We start from the raw sequence: 22409 nt of genomic DNA on the forward strand, positions 1-22409 counted from the left end.
ACGGACATTAAATGCATACGGCATACCAGTTGCCAGACCACCAGCATTGTCCGAAAAAACTCTTGATATATCAGTTACACCAGTGGCAACACCCCTCCTAACTGAATTTAAAACAGCTGGTTCATTATAATTGTTTTCAATCGATGTGCTGAACTCTGCTTGTTGTTTAAATGGTATTTCAACCGGAACATCTTCAATTAGAACCACCACTAAAAATACATTATTATTTTCAATTTTAGATTGTGGAATATTACCGAATAAAGCAGCTGAAATGTTTTGGACAGATACAATATTTTCTAAATCGATACTTACTGTAAATGGCTCTGTTAGGACTTCATCTCTAGTTCTAAGATACATTAATGCAGATAAATTGTTAAATTTTGGGTCTACGATATCGGGATGACTTGTAACATCTTTAAAATCAACCAATATATTAGAAGGAGAATATTCAAATATTTTCTGGCTATCTTTTGGCTCGTTATCCAGTAACTCGGAATTCATAGCAGGAAAATCATTCATAAAACTTGATAACAGCGAATTTGTTACAAACATTTTAAGTTTCGAGTCTTTGATCGAACATAACTCGCCTGTATCTATATCACGAGAGAATATACCTTCGTAACCACTAGGGTCAGTGTAAACTGATTTTGATTTTGAAGGAGACCCATCTGATTTTGTAGATTTATCTCTTGAAGAGATGAACTTAGAAAGCTTAGGCAAAAACGATGCTGCTGATCTAGTGATTCGTATTTTTTCTCTTTCTGTAGTTAGATGGAAACGTAACCTCAATCTAATCCTATCAAGCTCTTGGTATAATTGGATTAATTTATAATATATCATATACTCATTTGCTGAAAACATAGTGTAAATATGTGACGAAAGAGTTGAGAGTAGTGGGCCCAATTCATCAACAAAGGGTCTTTCTTGGTATCTAAAATATGGAAATGGTGGTTTTGAAGTTTTTCGTAGTGAGAATGAGAAAACTGAGATATCACAATAGGTTCTATCGTTTGAAGAAGAAGCTATTTCTAATAATGAGGGAGATTTACATGATACTTTTTTACACCTTTCGTCGAAATACTCCTTTCCAGGAACTTTCAAGGTATCGATCGTTGTAACCTTTCTGTCAGGGAATGTTTTGGCAAACTTCTTTGGGAAGATGACTTCTTTTGACTTTACATCTGGTAATTTATCACCCAAGGAAGCTGACAGAGATATATATTCTTCAGGAAGAGGGTTCCAACATTGGTAACCCCTGCACCATTTACCATCAGTAGTTTCTTCAAAAATATAGATTTCATCACCAGGATAAAGGTTTGCATAGTAGGAACTATGATAGATAAGTTCTGGATGTCTTTTCAAGGGCAAATACGGTTTAATGAGTACCCCGTATATAAATGAACCAGTTGGTTTCCATTGGAAATTACTGTCTTGTTTATCAGAAGAATATTGCATTGATCCGTAGTTAGGTTAAAGTTGGTCAACACCTTTATTTTTATTTCTGCAATCTCTAATTCACTCTAGTCAGACTAAATTTTTGGACGAGGTTAGCAAACAAACAGTATATATCAATTAATATAAAGCTCTGTTTAAGGTTTCTTGTAATATAGGTTTCTGTATATATCTTTAATTTAATTTATTTTTAATTTATTTTAATTGTAATTCGAATATTTTTTTTTTTTATTTTGCCAGAGAAGTTAGTAGTCTACCGTTAAAAAGCGAAAAGTGTCGAAAATTCCAATACTAGGTATATCCTTACGCTGCGTTTGTATTGAGGGAAAAAACAAACTACAAGCCTTCGTAAAAACTGAAATTCTACAGATCTTCTCTCACAAGAATAGTTAGTTGTTATATGTTCAGTTTGTGTATAAAGAAGAGAGAATTGATGGAAGTGAAGATAGAGATTATGTATTTAATATTAATTTTGTTATAGTTTATTAATTTGTTTCCTAATGAAATGCAATTGAACAACAATCAAATAAAAAGCCAAAAAAACCAAAAAAAAAAAATGTCATCAACTAACTCGAGGAAAAGATACCGACGAGAGAACATGAACCAGATACTTTCCTTTCATTACCTCTTGAAAAAAGACAGAGTACAAGATTTGCTGTAACCTTGGTCCAATTTCTGTCTCTCTATTCTATTAGGAGGTACAATCAAATTTTGGCAGTCCTCTATCCAATCCAATCCAATCCAATCCAATCCTATGCTAAATCACTGGAATTGGGTTGAACTGGATTGAACTGAACGATTAGATGGGATGGGATGAGATGAGATGAGATGAGATGAGATGAGATGAGATGAGATGAGATTCAACCATGAAAAATTCAATAAAATAAAATTTTGTTTTACCCTGTTACTAGGAAAGAATATGTGCCTTCTTGAGAAAATTCATTTTATTCGTACAATAAGTGGAACCTGACCTGTTTAGCTATTCGTTCCCGCGAAACTTTCCCTTTTTGTCATAGGAAACCGACAGACAGACAGACAGACAGACAGACAGACAGTACCGTTTCTGTAAAGAGAAACACACACACAAAATGAAAATGAAAAAAATTTCTTCCTTTCTTGTGGTTATAATTGGTTGTATCAAAGTGTTTGTTCTAATGAGAGCCTACTCTTCTTGTGCTGGTGAAAGAAAAAAAAGTATTGGATCTATTAAAACAGAGAAGCAATTACAGATGCGTCTATCTATTTCTCCCGTTGTTCTGTATGGAACAGGAATAATTCAAAATCTTGGTGTCATTTATCATCGTAACATTTGTTAGTGGGACTGCAAAATTAGACAAATTATTAGGTTTTCATAGATGGTTCTACCCTATCGCAGTATTTGGATTTGTAGTAGCTGTTGCTTCATTGGGATGGTTTCATCAAACCCTATTTCAGTTCGAGGAATATCTAGTTTAAAAATTAACTGATAAAATTAAAAATTAAACTTGAAACTGGAAACTGGAAAAAAAAGAACAAGAACAAGAACAAGAACAAGAAGAAGGCAGATACCCTTTCGTTTAGTCTAATGCTGAGGAAAAGAAAGGGTCGGGTCATTGAATGATAACCCAGAATGGAAGCTTAAAAAGTTTGTTTTCCCTTACTCTTGTTCTAATGAGCGAATTAGTTTTCTTAGTTGGTAAAATCACTTATTGTATGAATGTAAGAGAAACTAACACCATCTAATTCTGTGTTGCTGTTGTTGTTGTTGTTGTTGTTGTTGTTTTTTGCACAATTGGATAAAAAATTAATAAACATCAAGACAATATGCGTATGTATTCCTATGTTCCGAATGTTTCTTGTCATTATTCTTGCAAGTAATTAGTAATAGTTCCATATAATTGTATCAATAGTAAGCAAGCATTCGATGCACACATCTGCGTGCATCGATCCATCTGGTCTGAAACAAAAATTCTTTAGGCAATGTTTATGTGTTGTTGTTGTTGTCCTTTGGGTAATTTAATCTTTATATAGGAAAATATCACCCTATTGTCCCCTGCTGGTATATATTGGATGGAATTATTTAGCTCAAGTCTTGTCCTTTCTCTTTTATCACAATACATACAGATAAGAAGACGCTTTTTCCAATACGATCACATTTATGTGTTGTTGTTTTTTTCCCAGTTTATCCTTCTTTTCATTTACTCTTATTCTCAAGTCATGCGTCAGAAACGTTTATATAGGTCTCTCTGTCTGTAGCAATGACAATTCTCTTTATGCAGATCGTCATCAATAAAATTATATAGCTCATATACATAGATACAAGACAAGCTCTACAGAAATCCAAAAAAAACAAAAAAAACATGAAACGACTCAGTGGTACTTGATATTACCTTATTTATTCATACAAAACAACTAACTACATGGAAAATTAAATGTATTAGCCGCCGATGGCAGCATCATCAACCTTAATTGCTGTGCGAAATCTCTTTATTTCTTATTTCTTCTTTTGTTTTGTTTTGTTTTGCCTAAAATGGTTCGCTGCTCCTCAAATGTACCCGCACCAAAAAAACCTGTAAAAAGAAAAGAGATATTGATTACCCATTTTTTTCGTCAACTTCATGACATCACGTGACAGTGTATCTAACTCGAATTTAGACTTTTCCCAAATATCAAGAAATCTATCAACTTTAAAAAGTTAAACGGTGGCAAACTAGGTTAGAGTTAAGTGACTAGATAAGGTCATCTGAAGTAGCTAGTTGTTATTTCTGAGCTTTCAAATAGGTTAACTTATAGCTTAAGTTATATTGAGTGTTGCTGCTGGGTTTTTTGTCGTAGAAATTCTGTGCTGATAAATTTTTTGGGGGGATACTTTACAATCTGCAGCTCTGTCAAGAAAAATTATAGTGTCAGGGGAATTCAAACAAGTTTATTTTAATCAGGGATATTATTCGTTGGAGGAAATCTGAATATATATATATATATAAAAAAGAACAATAATAAAATAATATTGAAAAGATGTCAACAACCGCGGTATCAATTAATAACACTATCAGGCTTAGAGCTGGTATTGCCGATTTTAATGAAGAAACCAAACTTTGTACACCATTGCCAGTTCAAGGTGAGATTACTATTAAACCAAATGAAGAAGAAGAAGAATTGGGCTTTTATGATTTCGAATGGAAACCAATTGAAAAACCTAGTGATCCGGCCATCGAAGCAATTAATTTGATTTTGGTGCCAGGTGAAACTTTATGCATTCAAATTGATTCTTGTAAAAGTGGTAGAGTTTTTTCATTAGTTTTTTCATCAAATCAAACATATTTCTTCTGGTTACAAGAAAAGAACCCATTAGGTTTGAAAATTAATGAATTCAGTGAAAAGGATAAGGCTAATTTAGATAAAATAAGAGCGATTTTAAATTCAAATGATGAAGACGAAGATGAAGAGGATGACGACGATGAAGAAGAAGATGATGATGATGCTATAGTGGATGAAAAAGCAGACGTTGAAATGAATTGATTTGCATACTGAACCCCTCATCAACAATATTCCGCTTCACTTATTATTATTTCTTTTCAACTGGTAATGCTTCTCCATTATCAACATAAGTTGACTTTAAAATGGGAAAACAGCAATAAGAAGGAATTAAGGTTTTTCAATATTACTATGCATATGAAAGAAAGCAACCATGGATAGCATTATCATTATTTGTGCTACTCCTTCATTTTATTCAATGTCTGTTCTTTTCAAATCTTAATCATTCTTGTCGTTGTCCACATTTCAGTAATGACAAAGAATTCAAAAATAGATGGGCCATTGTGTACATTATATAAATTTGTGTATATACTAATTATTTGAAATCAGATAGGTTAGTACGAAATATTACATCTTCTCCATTGTCTCTATACTTCATTATCATCATTGATCCTTTTAATATAGATAAAATGATTTTTTCAGAAAAATCTCTAAATCATAATTAATATAAAAAAAATTCAAGCGTTGATAGTGTCAAGATAAAAGCTCATCGCAAATGTCTAAGATATAATAAAAAGTACTTGTGAACTAAACAAAGATCATCCAATACTTTCAACTTTACTCTGAGAGGAGATAAATATATCTAGATCATTGATGTCTGCTGAACTTGAAACAACCGAGCCACTAGTTGCTCCATCTTTATCAACTGCTCAAAATGAAGAAACGTTTGCTTTCCAGAAATATGCTGGTAGTGAACACGATAGGTCCTCATATTTAGGACCAGAATATTTAAACTTCGATTTGAATGAATTAGTTGGTAAGTATTACTCTGTTGACAAATTGGTCAGCTATTTCGAACAAAATCCAAAGTATACCAAAATTACATTGCAATTTCCTGATTCGTTGGTACAAGACTCTAGTATTGTAACAAAGTTGCTTCAACAAAGGTTAGATAACTCTGTTATAGTTGATACAACTGTTAATCAAGAATTAAATTCAGAATCTGGTGACCATAATGATAAAATGACTATTAGAAAATTTTGGGTATTGGCAGATACTGCATACAGTTCTTGTTGTGTTGATGAAGTTGCCTCAGAACATGTTAATTCTCAAATTGTAGTTCATTTTGGTGATTCCTGCTTGAATAGTATCCAAAAGCTTCCGGTGGTGTATTCTTTTGGTAATCCTTACTTCGAACTCGAAAAAGTTGTTGATAACTTTTTGGAAACTTATCCAGATACAAATGAAAAAATATGTATTATGGCAGATACCCCTCATACTCAACATATCATGGAACTATATAATGTCTTGAAGACTAAACATTATAAAAATTTATTAGTTGCAGGTATAAATTCCGATTTGGCTAATGAAAATGTGACACTTCTAGATCAAAGCCCAAGCGAAGTTTCTTTAAAGAAAGTATTAACATTGGGTAACAGAGTGCTACTGGCAGATGATGAATCTATTGCATTTGAAGATTCTTCTGAGTTACAACAGGACTATCATTTATTCCATATCACGATGCCTCAGGATCCCCGCTTACTATATCTATCGACTATATTCCAATCTATGTCAATTTGTGATCCTCAGGATGGATCCGTTTCACAAGGACCATTCCCTTCACTAATGAAACGTTATAAATACATGCATGTGGCAAGAACTGCCGGTTGTATTGGTATTTTAGTAAATACTTTGTCTTTGAGAAATACCAACGAGACAATTAACAAAATATCTCAATTAATCAAAAATAATGGTAAGAAACACTACTTATTTGTAGTAGGAAAACCTAACGTTGCCAAATTAGCAAATTTTGAACCAGTTGATATTTGGTGTGTTTTAGGTTGTGGTCAAAGTGGTATTATTATTGATCAGTATAATGAGTTCTATAAGCCAATTATCACACCTTATGAACTGACGATGGCTTTATCGCCAGAAGTCACCTGGACAGGTAAATGGATTGTAGATTTCAAAGAAGCTTTAAAAGATGTTGAGGATGAGTTGGAGGAATCTGAAGTAAATGTACATTCGGGAGATAACCAAGCAGCTGAAGGTGAAAGTAATGCGCCAGAGTTTGACGCTGTTACTGGTAGATATGTCAGCAATTCTAGACCACTAAGAGATGTTACACACTTGGAAATTGAAAGTCCATCCGATAAGCAGGAGAACTCTAGATCTGGTTCAAATGAACTAGTTAAAAAATTCGCCGGTAGTATTATCATCAAGGGAACTGTTTCAACTTCAGCTTCACATTTACAGAATCGTCAATGGACAGGTTTAGGTAGTGATTTTAAGAATAATGAGGATCATGATGAGGACGGTGCCATTATTGAAGAAGGTATCTCTGGTGTGGCCCGTGGTTATCAATTTGATAGAGATAACTCAAAAAAGAATTAAGATTGACATTATGATGTAGCAGTAAAAAAAATAAGCATTTCATTCGATTATTCAAGTATATAATAGAAACATATAAACAATATTTGAAGAATATACCATCTTCATTTCATTTCAAACAAAATTTAATTTTTCTTTTAAATACTGAAGTTAACAAATAGAAGATTGTAGTATTGATGGGAAATGGAGGTTTCTTCTCTATATATTCTTGGTAATTTGGATAGTCTCAAGTAAACACAGAATTTAATTAATTATATTGACATTATAATGTCATTATAATCAAAAAAAACATCATTTAATAACAAGTGTAATCTGATGGGCATATATGACTCTAGGTTTGTTGATGATGGCATCCGTACACCTCAGGTATAATTCATTATAACAGGAAAGTTTAAAAGCTTAAAGATTAAGAATTCGAAATATTATATTCACAACTAATGTAGATTGTATAAGACAATGAGTGTTAAGGATTGATTTACTGATATAAATGATCTGTTTGTGGTTCTATATTATTAATTGATATTGTATTATAGTTCTATATTTATAAAATCAAGTCAATATTAACAATGGGTGCTGCATCATCAAAACTTATAGACAGCTTACTGGAGGATACCAATTGTATGTAATTGAAAGTATTTTTTTCTTCGTAGAAGATAGTGGATTTATTCAATAGATAGGAGATACTAACTGGTTTAAATGATTATCATTGTTTGTATTTAGTTGATCGAGATGAGATTGAAAGGTTAAGAAAAAGATTTATGAAACTAGATAGCGATAGCTCAGGTAGTATTGATAAAAATGAATTTATGAGTATTCCAGGTGTTTCATCAAACCCTTTAGCTGGAAGAATTATGGAGGTATTTGATGCGGATAATAGTGGAGATGTTGATTTTCAAGAATTTATCACTGGTCTATCTATTTTTAGTGGTAGGGGTAGTAAGGATGAAAAATTAAAGTTTGCCTTTAAAATATATGATATCGACAAAGATGGTTATATATCTAATGGTGAATTGTTTATTGTGTTGAAAATTATGGTTGGTAATAATTTGGATGATGCCCAATTGCAACAGGTTGTTGATAGAGCAATAATAGAAAATGATGTAGATGGAGACGGTCGCTTAAGTTTTGAAGAATTTAAGAATGCTATTGAAACTACAGAGGTAGCAAAAAGTTTAACTTTACAGTATAATGTTTAACTTGGCGTTGTTTTATCGATTTGAGATTGCTAAAACGACCTAACTGATAATCGTACAGCAGACATTGTACAAAGTGGTATTTTTATATCATTGTAAGGATATTTAAGGAAAAGATTTTAAGTAGGGTTCTTTTTTTATATAAAAATTCATGTATAGTAATTTAACTCATGATAACTGTATCTATACAAAAGCAACTAATATGTCGTAAGCTATGGCGATGAATGTGGATTACGTGATATATAGGTATATTTATTTGAAAAAATATTTTCTTGCATTAAATATCGATATTAGAATTTGCTTTATTATATTTTGATTACTTTCAATAAATAATTGATTAATTTAATTGTTTGACGAAACTAATACTGATCTTTTCAAGAAAAGAAAACTTTCTAGCTATATTGATCTCGTTTGGGAGACGAATTTAGGGTGTTAGTTTGAATTGAATTTCAGGATGCGAAGTCAACTTTATTACATATTCGATTATTTCGAAGTAATTATATAAAGTAGATATAACTAATATTTAGGGACCTAATCAATATGAATAAATGGACTTGGTGATTGGAATACTGTAATATTTCATTAAAAAGAACAGCTCAATTATATGTATGCGACAGCGATATATATAAGTTTAATTGTGTCTTCCCCGACAGCAAACCATTTTCAGTCATATTGTACATATCAGCCAACCTTAAATTTGTGATTAATAACATATTTGCTATCAAGGAAGAATTTTTGATGCTTTGATTTCTATATAAATTGTTGATAAAATTTTGGTTTTTGATAGAGAAATTAGCTTAGCTTTTGGGTGATTTATGTTGAAAGCAGTTTTTAACAACCACAAATAAAATGGTCCCTTGGCCCAGTTGGTTAAGGCGTGGTGCTAATAACGCCAAGATCAGCGGTTCGATCCCGCTAGGGACCATTTCTTTTTACCGTTTTTAAACTGACAAGAGTTTTTCTAAAAAACCAAGTTAAGTTAGTGTGTTCTTATTTTTAAGTTAATCCCATCATGAATCATTAACATAATTTGATCAATCGATTAACTCTCTAAATAGAACTTGTTTTGCATTTATATTACATCTACTAGGAAGTATTGTGTTAATCATTTGTTGAGATAAGAAACTAGTCAAATTTAAAATTATTTACAGTGTGAATATTCAGGATGGAAACAAGTAATAATGGTGTAAGAGTGAATTCAATTTCGAATGATAATTCGGAAAATCGACAACTATTAAAAGAAACTAGATTGTTAAGAGACACATTAGATTTATTATGGAACAAAACATTGGAACAAAAACAAGTATGTGAACAATTGGAGCAAGAAAATGAATATTTACAAGATTATATCAATAACTTAATGGCTTCAAGTAATGTTTTAGACAAATAAATTCTAAATTTTATTGTAGTTACAAAGCAACTTCAACTGATATTAGAGTAGTGTATACAAAAGTTTTGCCAATTGGCAACAATTAATGTGGCTTTTTGGAAGCTCATCAATATGGTGTGTTGGAATCTTTCTCTATCGTACTGTTTGTTGGTTTGAAAGGAAAAAATTGAAACTAGAATAAATAGTGGAAATAAAAAGGATTACTATTCAAGCAGTTGGTAAACTTCAAAACCTTGTTTATATTTCTAATTAGGATGGAGTTTTTTTATCGCAAAGGATACATCGCTAGAAAGTGTTCGATGACTACGTTTTTACCGACTATACTGATCCTTAGTCTTCAACCTTTCCAAAGATAACTAAATTAGTTAAATACGTTTGAATTTCTTTGAAGTAAATAGAATACATAAATGCAAGTGAATTTTCATTGGATTCAGTTAATTAAGTAAAATATTCTTTACAGTTAATCAACAAAATATTCAGCTTTTGGACAGCCTTTATTTCGCTAATACACGGCATTTAATAAAGTAGATATAAAAAATTATATCTACTTATATAATTTAATAAATAGGGAGTATTGATGGATTAAAAAGTGTTATAAAAGGTTAGTGACAAGGGTAAGATGGGTGCTATAATATCGTTACCAGTCAGTTTTGTAGGGACATTCGTGGCTTCAACTTTAGGTGGTTGTTGTTCCAATATTTTTTCAAAATCAGTTAGTTCTATTGCTTCCTCATCATTGGGAACAAGACTTCTCTATGCAATATGGTTATTATTCAATTCGTTGATATCTTGGATATCAATGTCTGGAAATAAGTCCTTTTTATGGCCTGGGAGGACCTGTACAGATACTGGTGAATGTGGTTATTTTACAGTCCATAGGTTAAATTTTGCCCTAAGTTTAATGCATATAATGCTAGCATTTATTTTAATGAATGTGAAATCTACGAAGGATCCAAGAGCAGCGTTACAGAATTCATGGTGGTCTTTGAAGTTTATTGTGTATATATTATTAATTACATTCTCATTTTGGCTACCAAATGGTTTCTTTATATTCTTCTCTAAATGGGTTTCTGTACCAGCAGGCTCAATATTCATATTAGTTGGTTTAATCTTGCTAGTTGATTTCGCACACCAATGGGCAGAAACCTGTATATACCATGTCGAAATGGAGGATGAGAATTCAATGTTTTGGCAGAAATTTTTAGTCGCAGGTACTGCACTAATGTACACTGCATCATTAGCAATGACAGTTGTTATGTATATATTATTCTGTCATCAAGATTGTAATATGAATCAATCTGCAGTGACAATAAACCTTTTGTTAGCACTCCTAGCAACTGGTGTTTCCATTCATCCAAAAATTCAAGAAATTAATCCAAAATCTGGTTTAGCACAAGCCAGTATGGTATCTGTTTATTGTTCATATTTGACAATGAGTGCAATGGCATCTGAGCCTGATGATAAAATGTGTAATCCATTGGTTAGATCCAGCGGAACACGTAATGCAAGTATTGTTTTAGGGGCATTATTCACTTTTATTGCCATTGCCTATACTACAACAAGAGCAGCCGTCAATGAAGGGTTGTATGGTAGTTCTCCAGATGGTGAAATTCACTTAAGTGATGAACTGGAATATGAAGGACTTGGAGGTCAAACAAGAAGTCAGCTACGTTATGAGGCTATTAAACAGGCTGTAGAAGAAGGGTCACTCCCGGAAAGTGCATTATATGATGTCAGTTGGATGGAGATGCCAGGAAGAAATAATTCGAGTAATGGTGAGACAAATGCAAATGATGATGAATTCCGTAGCACTATTTACAATTATTCTCTTTTCCATTTCATTTTCTTCCTAGCATGTCAATGGATAGCAATTTTATTGACCATAAATATCACACAAGATGACGTCGGAAACTTTATGCCTGTTGGTAGAACTTATTTCTATTCATGGGTTAAAATAATAAGTGCATGGATATGTTATGGATTGTATATATGGACAGTAGTGGCACCTGTGATGATGCCTGATAGATTTGACATAGACGAGGTTTATTAAAAACAGTAAATAATTACATACACAATTTAAAAGGATATTCAAACTGGTTACAATGATTAAAACCTATCTAATTTTATTTATAGCCAAGGCATATGGTAATTGGATATTCATAAAAAACTTTGATTAAATGTTTTTCAATTAACTTTATATTCTTAATTTTTTTTTATTTTTTTAACTTGCTGGTTAATAAAGAGCCCTTAGAATTACTCTGAAGAATCTGTAATACCATTTTCACCAATTATATAAGTACATTCTTTTTCAGGCATATCAGGTGAATCTTGAAGTTTGGCTACTCTTTCATCACCTCTACCTTTTCTTAATAGTATTCTAGTTGCCGAAGCATGGGCCAAAACATGGCCGCCAACAGGTTTTCTACCATCTGCAGATGCAAACAATGCGGAAGCCCCTGGGTCAGATTGAACCTGGTTAGTCATAAAAACTGCAACGTTAAATTCTTCTGCTACTCTATTTAATTTAAACAAATGTTGGTTCAATTTTTGCTGACGTTCATTTAATTCACCTCTGCCACAGTAGTCTACTCTAAAGTTAGCCATTATTGAGTCCATTACGATTAAACGGTATTCACCCGAACTCAAATCTTCGCCTAACTTTTCTACAAGTTCCATTTGATGTTCGCTATTTAAGGCTCTTGCATAAGAAACATTTTCCAAGCAGGCATCTGGATCTAAATTGTATCTTTCAGCGATTTGTTTTATTCTCTCTGGACGGAAGGTACCTTCGGTATCTATATAAGCTACTTTCCCTTCACCCCCGCCCATTTCCCTAGGCAATTGTGTCGTTACACATAGTGTATGAGCCATCTGAGTTTTACCACAACGAAACTCCCCAAATACTTCAGTGATACTCATTGTCATTATACCACCACCAAGGATACTATCAAGTTGTTTGGAACCGGTAGATAAACTGAGAACTCTTTGTCTAATATTCAACTGAATAGTAGCAGGAATAAAACCTACTTGGATAATTTTACCAGCAGCTTCTTTAATTTTTTCAACCTTAATATCACTTAAACCCTTTATCTTAGAAAGATTCCTCTTAGTTACAGAAAGAACGGTCTATAATCAACAGTTGTGTTAACAAAATAAAGTTGTTAGTATCTCAAACCGGAAGTGAGAATAAAGAATAATAATAACATAAAAAATAAAACATACATTAACAGTAAATATACCACCAGCTTTCAATTTCTGAAGGTCAGAAACGTTGATACCATAATTTTGCAATTCATCTACATTGATGATATTGACTTGAGAGTCTGTTTCAACATCTGTTTCAACAGCTGTCATCTTATTTTGTTATATAATTAAATGTGTATTACTAGTTGTTTTGTTACTTTGTATTACGATAGAAATGTCATCTTCCAGTGAAAAGTAGTTCTTTTTTATATTTGTATTTCCCTTGCCGCTTTTATACTTTTTCATAAAAGCTTGAGATTGGGGACGTCTGAGCGGCTACATCCAAAAAATTATATATATATATATATATATATATAAAGACTTCTGTAATGGTCTATCCTTTCAAGAATAAGTTACTATAAAGAGAAAACATTTTCAAAACAAGGTTATTGGATATATGAATAAACAGTATGGATATAATGAAACCGAATTTAGTATAGTATATTTGGACGTATTTTCCATTTCAAAAGGTAAAATAGAGTTCTCCAGAAAAAAACCTATTTTAGTACAATTTCTAGATCCTTATAAGTTTTAGTTTCTATTATAATGCATTAGCTTCTAAGAATGTCAATTGCGTTTTTATCCAGTAATTTAATTTATTGAGAAACAGGTGACAGTAATTTCATTTCATACTGGTTTAACGAAATTCAGGAAAATTGATAACAAGAGTATTAAGAGGGAACATTCAATAACTTCCTAATACTTTTAAATTCCCTTAATTTACTTTACTTTTGGTGATTCAATTAGGCCTGATTGGTTTTGATGAAATATACTGTCGTTCAAATTATATTAGATTTTGTACTGATTATAAAGGTCTTGAATGAACTCTGATATTAAACACAAAAATATTTTAACAATAGTGTCCAATAAATGAAATTGATTGGTATTTCAACACATGCTATACAATAGATGACCAGAATTCAAAACTTGAAGTCTCTAAACTGGCTAATTTTTTTTGTTTAGGTTCATAAAAGGTCCATTTAACGGTTCCAATGACTATTTCTAGGCTACAACTGTTAAAAATAATTAATGATTATTCGGAATATGTCAATAAGATACAGGTAACAAATAGTGATGATAAAAACATCATCTGTATTCCAAGAACTTCCTTTACGGCAAGTAGGTTGATGTTTATGTCATTTGAAGATTTAGCAGAAAGTTCTAAAACAATATTGTTAGGTGGAATCCCAGACCAAATTTTAAGTCAAAAGAAAGAATCTATACTAAGATCTTATTTAAATTGTAATTCCCAAAATAAACCATTTAAAAGAATTGATCCTATACAACATATTGAAGAAATTCAAACCGCTGTTGAGCCTCCTTATCAAAGGAATAAAATTTACAAGGTTGCAAATTCCTTCTCAAATACTTTGAGCAGACAAAAAAAACCCTCAGATATTGCTGAAAATACTATAATATCTCATACCATTAAAATACATACACTCAATATTATATGTAATCATCAAGGTCAAGAAATCTTCACTCCGATCATTTCTCGTCAATATGAAAGTATCCCTGATGAATCGCTCAGGATAATCAGTTATCATAGATACAAGACTCCCATAATTAAAAATATTACTCGAATGATAACAAACAATCAGTCACTAGAATATCATTATCCATGTGAGATTCAAAATCAACAAAGGCCAAAAGCTTATCTAAAATCTACCAGTCTACAAACGATCGAATCTGATGCAAATGAAGCAAAAACTCGGAACGATAGGACAGACAAAAAATCTAATACAAGAAATACTGAATATTCAGAATCTGGTTTTGAGTCTCAAGAGTTCTACTCCGCTTATAATGATAACAAATTACCATTTAGGAATTCTGGTGCCGATATAGAGTTATTAAACCACTCTTCCATAGTCCAGTCTTGCGATGCACAATACTTTCAAAATTCCAAAGTAGACATAATTCCTGAAGAAGTCGAGACCATTGATAAAGGTTTTGTTTCACCAAAAAAAACATTAATAAAAAATAATAGAAAAATGCTGACATTAAACAGAAATGAGAAGAAACCAAGAAATGATTCATTGGCTTTAGCTTCTTCAGAGAATAGGTCATTAAAGGTACAGAGATTAAATAACTTCCTCAATGATCAAATACTATCTACTGGTATTAATACAACTGCCCCATACAAGGAAAGACTCGGTACAAATTCTTCTGTAAGAAGGCAAAAGCCTAGAAGTTATAACTATTCTGCATTGAATAAAACAGAAAACCTACTCACTTTACAACCAAAGCCTGTAGTTCTTTCAGAACAAGAGATGTCTGATTTGGATTTATATCCTAAGCATAAGTTTTTAACAAATCATTTGAACGACGTGACAGACATGGCCATCAGTAAGATGAAATATGGGTTATCAGAAATATTTGACCCAGAAAATGGATCGAAATTGAGTTTAGAAGAGAAGGATGTAAAAAGCGACATTATCATAGCTGACAAGGTTTTGGTAATGGTTAAGATGTCGGAATCTTACCATGGTATTTTAAATAAGTTCACAGACGTCGAACAGATAGATACTAGGATCGTTGAACGTTGGAAAGAGTATCTGGTAATCGGGAGAGATTTTTCAAGGACTAGTAAATGTATTGACTTAGAATTTTACAAAGATCTTGGAATTTCAACAGATACAGTTGGGCCAGTAGCTTATAAATTTCATTCTGAGATTGATATCAATTTTTGTTTTAATGAAGAATCTATGGTGACGTTTTATAATGCATTAGATAAAACAATTTGCATACAGAGATCAGGAAGAGGCGCCAAAGAAGGATCAGGATATACAGGAAAAGGGGACCATAGATCTGCTACCAATATGATGTTTTATATCTTTAATTTTCAAACTAAATCTGCTGCATATAAATGGTATAACTGTCTTAAGGGATATTTTGGCTTTAATGAAATTTGCAAAAACCTAACAGTTAATATTCCTGATATATCATTATCTCTAACTTTAAATCTTCAAGAAGAGGATGTTAACCAGCTCGATATATACGAGAGAAATGAAAGTAACTACTTAAACCTCATAAAAACGAGTCATGGTTACAAAGTAATACAGACCCCAATAATCAGATATCTTAATCTTATAATTTTTACTGAGTTAAGAAAGATAGGGCTTCATTCCCAACTTGATGAATGGATAAAGAACAACATGATAATGGGTTGTAATTTAAAATACTATGATCGTCTTGAGTGGTCACCCGAATCAGAGTTCAGATTATTAACGTGTGTGAATATATTCAGAAATTTGTTCTCATTAGAATACAGACCTTATTCGCACCACCCTAGGTCTATTGACCTTGAGAATGGGAAGAAAGAAAATGAACCAGTCAATATCGAAGGCTACCTAATTAAATTTAGTGATAGATTTGGAAATGACATTTCAAGATTTGGTAGAATGTATATGAGACCTAGTTATTTTCTGACTTGTGATAATATATTATTTTCAGTACCTGCAAGCAAAGCTACTCCTCCATGTCCTTTGGAATACGTCACAACAAACACAATCAATAGTTTTGATAATGATACATTCACTAACTCTGAGAAGGACACGTTCAGTTCTGAAAATATTTTTGAACAGAATCCATACCCTTTAAATACCAATAACGTCGTAGATTGGGTAGAAGACTCTCAAAATAATAATGATTTTATTAAAAATGATAGTTATGCAAAAATGTGTTTTAAGAGGCGTGTGTCACAAATATTTAATTCGGACTCAATTTTAAATTTAACAGACATAAAGAACATTAGCCGAGGTGACCCAGAAGAGGCAATATATTCAAAGAAATGCCTGAAAGCACTATCTTTTGGAAGTTTTTGGTTTTGGAACAAAAAAAGAACAATCAATGATATCGCAAACTCTATCATTTTTATTTATACGTCAAATGGATTGGCAATGAAGCTGTTGGCACCAAATGAGGTAGTTGCAATGGAATGGGTTACGAAACTAAAAAAAAGTGTATCATATTGGACCAAACGACAGCGACACATCCTCTCTAGAATTATCAGATTAAAACATACGAATATAAGTAACCTTAAAATATCTGAAATAGAGGAATCAAATATCAATTCCAATACACCCAAATGGATAGTTGATCATGGGATTTCTGATCCATCTTTGTATAATATTGATGCATTTTCATTATCACGACCAATATTATCAAAGGGGTTCTTATATCAAAAGATGAAAAAACATTCAAACTTCTGTAAATACTATGCAATCCTAATACCAGGCTTCATTCTATTGTACAATTGTTTTACTAGATCAAAGACTGGGTTTCCAAGAAAGACAGTTGACTACGGCCATTACGTCACAATTCCCTTAAAAAACTGTTACATATATTCAGGTAACATAACTGAAAATGATTTAATAAAAATAAAAAACAAATATGATGGCGTAGATCTAGGGAAACATATTTTGCCAAGGGCATATGCTGATGGTTGGACCTCATTCGAAGATGAGCCTTTAAGATCTTTCACAATCTGGTTTGGTTCACTCAAATCAAAGGATGATAGGTATAATGCAAATGATGAGGTAATTAATAGTAATTTGTCCAAATCAATTTACGATGAAAACATAACAGATATAAAGAAAAAGAATGCTAAGATCAGTGATTCAGGTAAGAGTATTATATTCTTAGCTAGGTCACGTCAGGAAAAAGATTTATGGGTACTATCAATTCAATATGAATTAGAGCGCCTTAACTGTTAATTATAGACTAAAATTTACATTATAACATTTTTTTATAACATTTGTAGATATATATATATAAATATTGATTAATTATTCATACTTTGAAATAAAGGCAAAGAGAAAAAAAACAGATAAATAATTTAGAGAGGACATAAATATTTTTCAAATACAAAAGTAAATATAAGAATGTGTTAAATATAGGGAAACTAAATTTGTGAATTTATATATACACGTTGATTAGGTTCTATTGGCGAAATCATTTTTTTGGAAGTCCCAAGTATCTTCTGGGATTCTACCTCTTAAAGTTGGAGTTTCAGTACCTTTGACGTAAACATCTTCGAATAAGATAGACAACTTTGGCTCAGGAGGAGCGGCAGCGTCAGCCAAAGCAACTTGTTCATCAACATATTTTCTTGCAGATTTATCATATGCCTTGATTTCAGCTTCAGTAGCAATGCCCAATTCCAATAGATGAAGTTTCAAACCTGCAATTGGATCATTCTTAGATCTCATGTGTTGAATTTCATCTCTGGTTCTATAAGTAGTACCTGGATCAGACATCGAGTGACCACCATATCTGTAAGTTTCGTATTCCAAAACCAATGGTCCCTTACCAGAAATACACCATTCTTTGGCAAACTTAGAAGCTTGGTAGACAGCCAAGATATCCATACCGTTTACTTTCAAACCTGGAATATATTGACCACGCTTGTAATAATCTGTAATAGCAGATGATCTAGAGGCAGCAGTACCCATACCATATTTGTTGTTTTCACAAGCGAAGACTACAGGCAAATTCCATAATTTAGCCATGTTATATGATTCAAAGACTTGACCTTGGTTAGAAGCACCATCACCGTACAATGTAAACGAACAGGCATCTTCATTCTTATACTGATGAGCAAATGCTAAACCCGCACCTAAAGGAACCTGGGCACCAACGATACCGTTACCACCATAGAAACCTGGGGCAAACAAGTGCATAGAACCACCTTTACCAAAGGAAACACCAGATCTTTTACCCATCAATTCAGCTAAGATAGCCTTTACGGAAGCACCACGCATATAAGTAAAACCATGACATCTATAAGATGTAATGACAGAATCTTTGTGAGTAATGGCATTTTCAATACCGACAGCAATAGCTTCTTGTCCAACAGATAAATGACAGAAACCTCTAATTTTCTTTGCCTTGTACAAAGCATCACAAGCCATTTCCATTCTTCTAACAATGACCATATCCTTATACATTTGCAATAAAGTTTGCTTATTTGTATTAAAAGCTAAATCTGGTACATCTAGCATATAACCTTCAAAAGAAGAGTCATGCAATTTGATTTGGACATTATTTTCGTTAACATCTGTAGTTGTTGCTAAAGAACGAGTTATAACAGATGATAATCTGTTACAAGGAGTCCTTAAAGCAATAGGATTAATTCTTTTATTCAAGGAAGCCGCAATCATTGCTAATTGATTTATTAATAGACCTTGGGTTATCAATTGACACAATTGAGCCGTTACCTTTCTAAAACCATTAAATTCATCCAAAAATGAAATTATTCAGTATTTTAAACCATATAAAAGTTCGACTTCTTTCTATCTTTTGATTAATAAATTATAGATAACTTAACAATGAAAAGAGTAATGAATGATAACATTAATCAAAGAGGGATTAGGATTGCGAAAAATCTAAAATTCAATCAATCCAATCAGTAGTAGTAATCAGATTATCTTGCAGGAGGAAATATAGACCCATCATTTAAAAGGCTGGAGAACAGTTTGCATCATCATCACGTACTATCTTCCATCGGCAGCAAAAACATAAAACAGCATCATATAATGCAGAGATACCCATAAGAAAACCCTAGAGAAGTGCATAATTCTAATTTAGAAATAAGGCATTAAAACATTTTCAGTGCAAAGTTTGGGGGTGAGGCAGCTAATTTTACTTCCCAGCGTGCGGGTAATGTAATCAAGCCGTTCTGGTTGGCCCAAATAGAAGAGAATTACCGTTGAATTGTTTGATCGATAGTCATCTTCCGAACTTGAGTTTTGTCACTATGAGCAGTAGCAAAAAGTGGTCACATGACTTTTGTTGTCAATCCTTCCCTTTAAGGTGATTCCTGCAATACCATACATAACATAAATAAATAAAATGGTATATTACCAGACTCAACCTTGCCTATAAACCAATCATTGGATGTTGTGATAAGAAGATCTGAATATGGAAGATTGATATTGGAGCCAGTAGTATATGGGAGAGTGTGTAAGTGAGGTCAAGGAAAATGAAGAGAACAATTAACCGCCTAAAAATCGGTATTAGACCTTGTGATTCTTCATTTCTAACACTATCAATTCTTTTAACATTGTAAAGTAAACAGTATTAGTAATATACAATAGATATTGCTTGGAAAATAAATATATTAACAGACATCGAGCACATAATCCTTGTTATTTCCATGTTGAAATCTCTTGTAATTATGGGAAACGTTCTTTCCCGGAAAACCCTGTCCCTTTTATACTGGTACGGGAAAAAGTTTGATTAAATCTTGTCTCTTAGCCGCCGTCAAACTAAGAAATCCCAAATAATACGGTACAAAATAGCCGCCAGTGCAGTTTATATGTTGATGAAATATATATTTATGTATATGTATATTTGAGGGAAGTTATATAAAATATAATATTATATAATATTGGAATGATCAATGGTTTTTATTTATGTAACGTATTCATATTTTTGAACTTTTCAGACTAAAAACAGCCACTGAATTAGAGATTATATGAACTAGAAACGTATTAATTCAAATAGAGTACCACATAAAGTGTTAACAAAGGTTAATCGATCCTCACATCTCTTCCCCAAAGCATGTAAAAACTGACACTATACTTACAATTGAAATTGATATCTAGGTCCATAGTTGTTCAAATTCATCTTCTTGATCCCTGTAACAGATATCACTCGAAAGGATCAGTTATATCAGACATGGTGGTTGGCAAACCCAAGTCATCTTGCATGGCATATGATTGTTGCTGATAGGTGTCAAATTTATATTCATCAGCTAGTGGGGTTATATGTAAGATTATATAAATCATACCAGTTAAAAAGATTGTTAAAGCTATTGAATAGTTTAGAATTGAATAATTCATTGATATCGAGAAACTCAAAAAAACGTAGAGCACACCTCTTGATAACAAACTGTAATAAAAAGAGGCATATTTGAATAGCCAGTCGACCTTTTTAAATTCTAATAGAATAATTGGAATTGATAATAGAATGGAATAGATTGATATAACATAGTTCTTAGAATCCTTCAATTCTGATACAGATGCATATAATGCAAGAGTACCAATGATTACATTGATGAATTTAAAGATCATTTGAAGCAATTGTAGCAAGATTTGGTTGTGTATATGTTAGCAATTGCTATATTTTATATATAAATGTGTTTTTTAAACTGTTATCGAATGAGTTAATACAGTTGATCTTTTTATAATTTATGTTAAATACTAATCGATTTTAAAAAGCATAAACTTATATATTAGAGTAGTATATGCACCATAGGAAATTATAAACATATATGAAAAGTGTGAACTTTTATATATGACGATAGTGAATCACCATCCACTTATAAAAAAACATTATATAAATATATATATATAATATAATATTAGATACAAAGGGGTAAAGTAAAGGGGAAAAATATATTAGGCAGTGGTAGTAGTAGTAGTAGTAGTAATGGTAATGGTAATGGTAATGGTAGTGGTTAAAAAAGGGAAAGAAGAAAGTAGGTGGAATTTTAAGAGTAATAGTGGAATGAGAAGTAGAAAAGTAAGTAATAGTATTTCAAAAGATTAATTCATTTTGGAAACTAATTACTTTGATTCATCGTTTTCTTCATTTGATTGTTCGTTAGCATTAGATTCAGACATATCAGAAGTCCATAAAGTTAAGTTATCTCTTAGTAATTGCATGATCAAAGTTGAATCTTTGTAAGACTCTTCAGATAGTGTGTCTAATTCAGCGATGGCATCATCGAATGCTTGTTTTGCTAAATGGCAAGCTTTATCTGGAGAATTTTGAATTTCATAGTAGAAGACAGAGAAATTCAAAGCTAATCCCAAACGAATTGGATGAGTTGGTGGTAATTCTGTAGTTGCGATTTCAGAAGCCTTTTTGTAAGCTTCTAGAGAATTTGTGGTGGCTTCATCTCTTGCATCAGCAGTTGAGAATTCTGCTAGATATCTGTGATAATCACCTTTCATTTTATAGTAAAAAACTTTTGATTCACCACTAGTAGCAGAAGGGATCAAATGAGAATCTAAGACGGTTAAGATATCATGAGAGATTGTAGTTAATTCTGATTCAATTTTTGAACGGTAATCTTTAATCAATTCTACTTGATGATTAGTATTTTCTTTTGATTCTTCTTTTTGTTCAATTGAAGAAACAATTCTCCAAGAAGCACGTCTTGCACCGATAACGTTTTTGTATGCAACAGATAACAAATTTCTTTCTTCAACTGATAATTCTTGACCAGAAGAAGCAACAGTCTTCATATTTTCCACCATTTCTTCATAACGTTCAGCTTG

The 22409-nt window shown here is 32.1% G+C and overlaps 11 protein-coding genes and 1 non-coding gene across 12 annotated transcripts in view; 7 read left to right on the top strand and 5 right to left on the bottom strand.

Moving 5' to 3' along the window:
- DCK1 (guanine nucleotide exchange factor DCK1) overlaps positions 1–1455 on the bottom strand; it is a gene marked incomplete at both ends in the record, with an annotated part of 6054 nt that extends 4599 nt beyond the window's left edge. The window contains one exon of the mRNA XM_001644493.1: positions 1–1455. Coding sequence (XP_001644543.1) covers positions 1–1455 — 1455 coding nt within the window.
- A 2991-nt stretch (positions 1456–4446) lies between these two features.
- Positions 4447–4950, top strand: RPN13 (proteasome regulatory particle lid subunit RPN13; the record flags this gene model as incomplete). The annotated part of the gene is made up of 1 exon (XM_001644494.1): positions 4447–4950. One exon carries the CDS (start codon positions 4447–4449, stop codon positions 4948–4950), a length of 504 nt encoding a protein of 167 aa, XP_001644544.1.
- Positions 4951–5559: 609 nt separating this feature from the next.
- On the top strand, positions 5560–7299 carry DPH2 (2-(3-amino-3-carboxypropyl)histidine synthase; the record flags this gene model as incomplete). The annotated part of the gene is made up of 1 exon (XM_001644495.1): positions 5560–7299. One exon carries the CDS (start codon positions 5560–5562, stop codon positions 7297–7299), a length of 1740 nt encoding a protein of 579 aa, XP_001644545.1.
- A 563-nt stretch (positions 7300–7862) lies between these two features.
- Positions 7863–8492, top strand: CNB1 (calcineurin regulatory subunit B; the record flags this gene model as incomplete). The annotated part of the gene is made up of 2 exons (XM_001644496.1): positions 7863–7914; positions 8017–8492. The coding sequence occupies 2 exons, from the start codon at positions 7863–7865 to the stop codon at positions 8490–8492; spliced, it is 528 nt and encodes a 175-aa protein (XP_001644546.1).
- An 848-nt stretch (positions 8493–9340) lies between these two features.
- On the top strand, positions 9341–9414 carry Kpol_1052trna4. Its single transcript has one exon. It is a non-coding gene; the product is annotated as a tRNA-Ile (tRNA).
- Positions 9415–9654: 240 nt separating this feature from the next.
- Positions 9655–9879, top strand: SLO1 (Slo1p; the record flags this gene model as incomplete). Its single annotated transcript, XM_001644497.1, has 1 exon — positions 9655–9879. The coding sequence occupies one exon, from the start codon at positions 9655–9657 to the stop codon at positions 9877–9879; it is 225 nt and encodes a 74-aa protein (XP_001644547.1).
- A 619-nt stretch (positions 9880–10498) lies between these two features.
- Positions 10499–11929, top strand: TMS1 (Tms1p; the record flags this gene model as incomplete). Its single annotated transcript, XM_001644498.1, has 1 exon — positions 10499–11929. The coding sequence occupies one exon, from the start codon at positions 10499–10501 to the stop codon at positions 11927–11929; it is 1431 nt and encodes a 476-aa protein (XP_001644548.1).
- Positions 11930–12132: 203 nt separating this feature from the next.
- Positions 12133–13233, bottom strand: DMC1 (recombinase DMC1; the record flags this gene model as incomplete). The annotated part of the gene is made up of 2 exons (XM_001644499.1): positions 12133–13005; positions 13102–13233. The coding sequence occupies 2 exons, from the start codon at positions 13231–13233 to the stop codon at positions 12133–12135; spliced, it is 1005 nt and encodes a 334-aa protein (XP_001644549.1).
- An 881-nt stretch (positions 13234–14114) lies between these two features.
- On the top strand, positions 14115–17837 carry SPO71 (Spo71p; the record flags this gene model as incomplete). The annotated part of the gene is made up of 1 exon (XM_001644500.1): positions 14115–17837. The coding sequence occupies one exon, from the start codon at positions 14115–14117 to the stop codon at positions 17835–17837; it is 3723 nt and encodes a 1240-aa protein (XP_001644550.1).
- A 219-nt stretch (positions 17838–18056) lies between these two features.
- PDA1 (pyruvate dehydrogenase (acetyl-transferring) subunit E1 alpha) lies at positions 18057–19283 on the bottom strand (the record flags this gene model as incomplete). The annotated part of the gene is made up of 1 exon (XM_001644501.1): positions 18057–19283. One exon carries the CDS (start codon positions 19281–19283, stop codon positions 18057–18059), a length of 1227 nt encoding a protein of 408 aa, XP_001644551.1.
- Positions 19284–20774: 1491 nt separating this feature from the next.
- On the bottom strand, positions 20775–21197 carry Kpol_1052p42 (uncharacterized protein; the record flags this gene model as incomplete). The annotated part of the gene is made up of 1 exon (XM_001644502.1): positions 20775–21197. The coding sequence occupies one exon, from the start codon at positions 21195–21197 to the stop codon at positions 20775–20777; it is 423 nt and encodes a 140-aa protein (XP_001644552.1).
- A 495-nt stretch (positions 21198–21692) lies between these two features.
- Positions 21693–22388, bottom strand: Kpol_1052p43 (uncharacterized protein; the record flags this gene model as incomplete). The annotated part of the gene is made up of 1 exon (XM_001644503.1): positions 21693–22388. One exon carries the CDS (start codon positions 22386–22388, stop codon positions 21693–21695), a length of 696 nt encoding a protein of 231 aa, XP_001644553.1.
- Between the last annotated feature and the right edge of the window lie 21 nt (positions 22389–22409).

This window comes from Vanderwaltozyma polyspora, genomic scaffold (assembly GCF_000150035.1).
Source record: "Vanderwaltozyma polyspora DSM 70294 KpolScaffold1052 genomic scaffold, whole genome shotgun sequence".
NCBI lineage: Eukaryota > Fungi > Ascomycota > Saccharomycetes > Saccharomycetales > Saccharomycetaceae > Vanderwaltozyma > Vanderwaltozyma polyspora.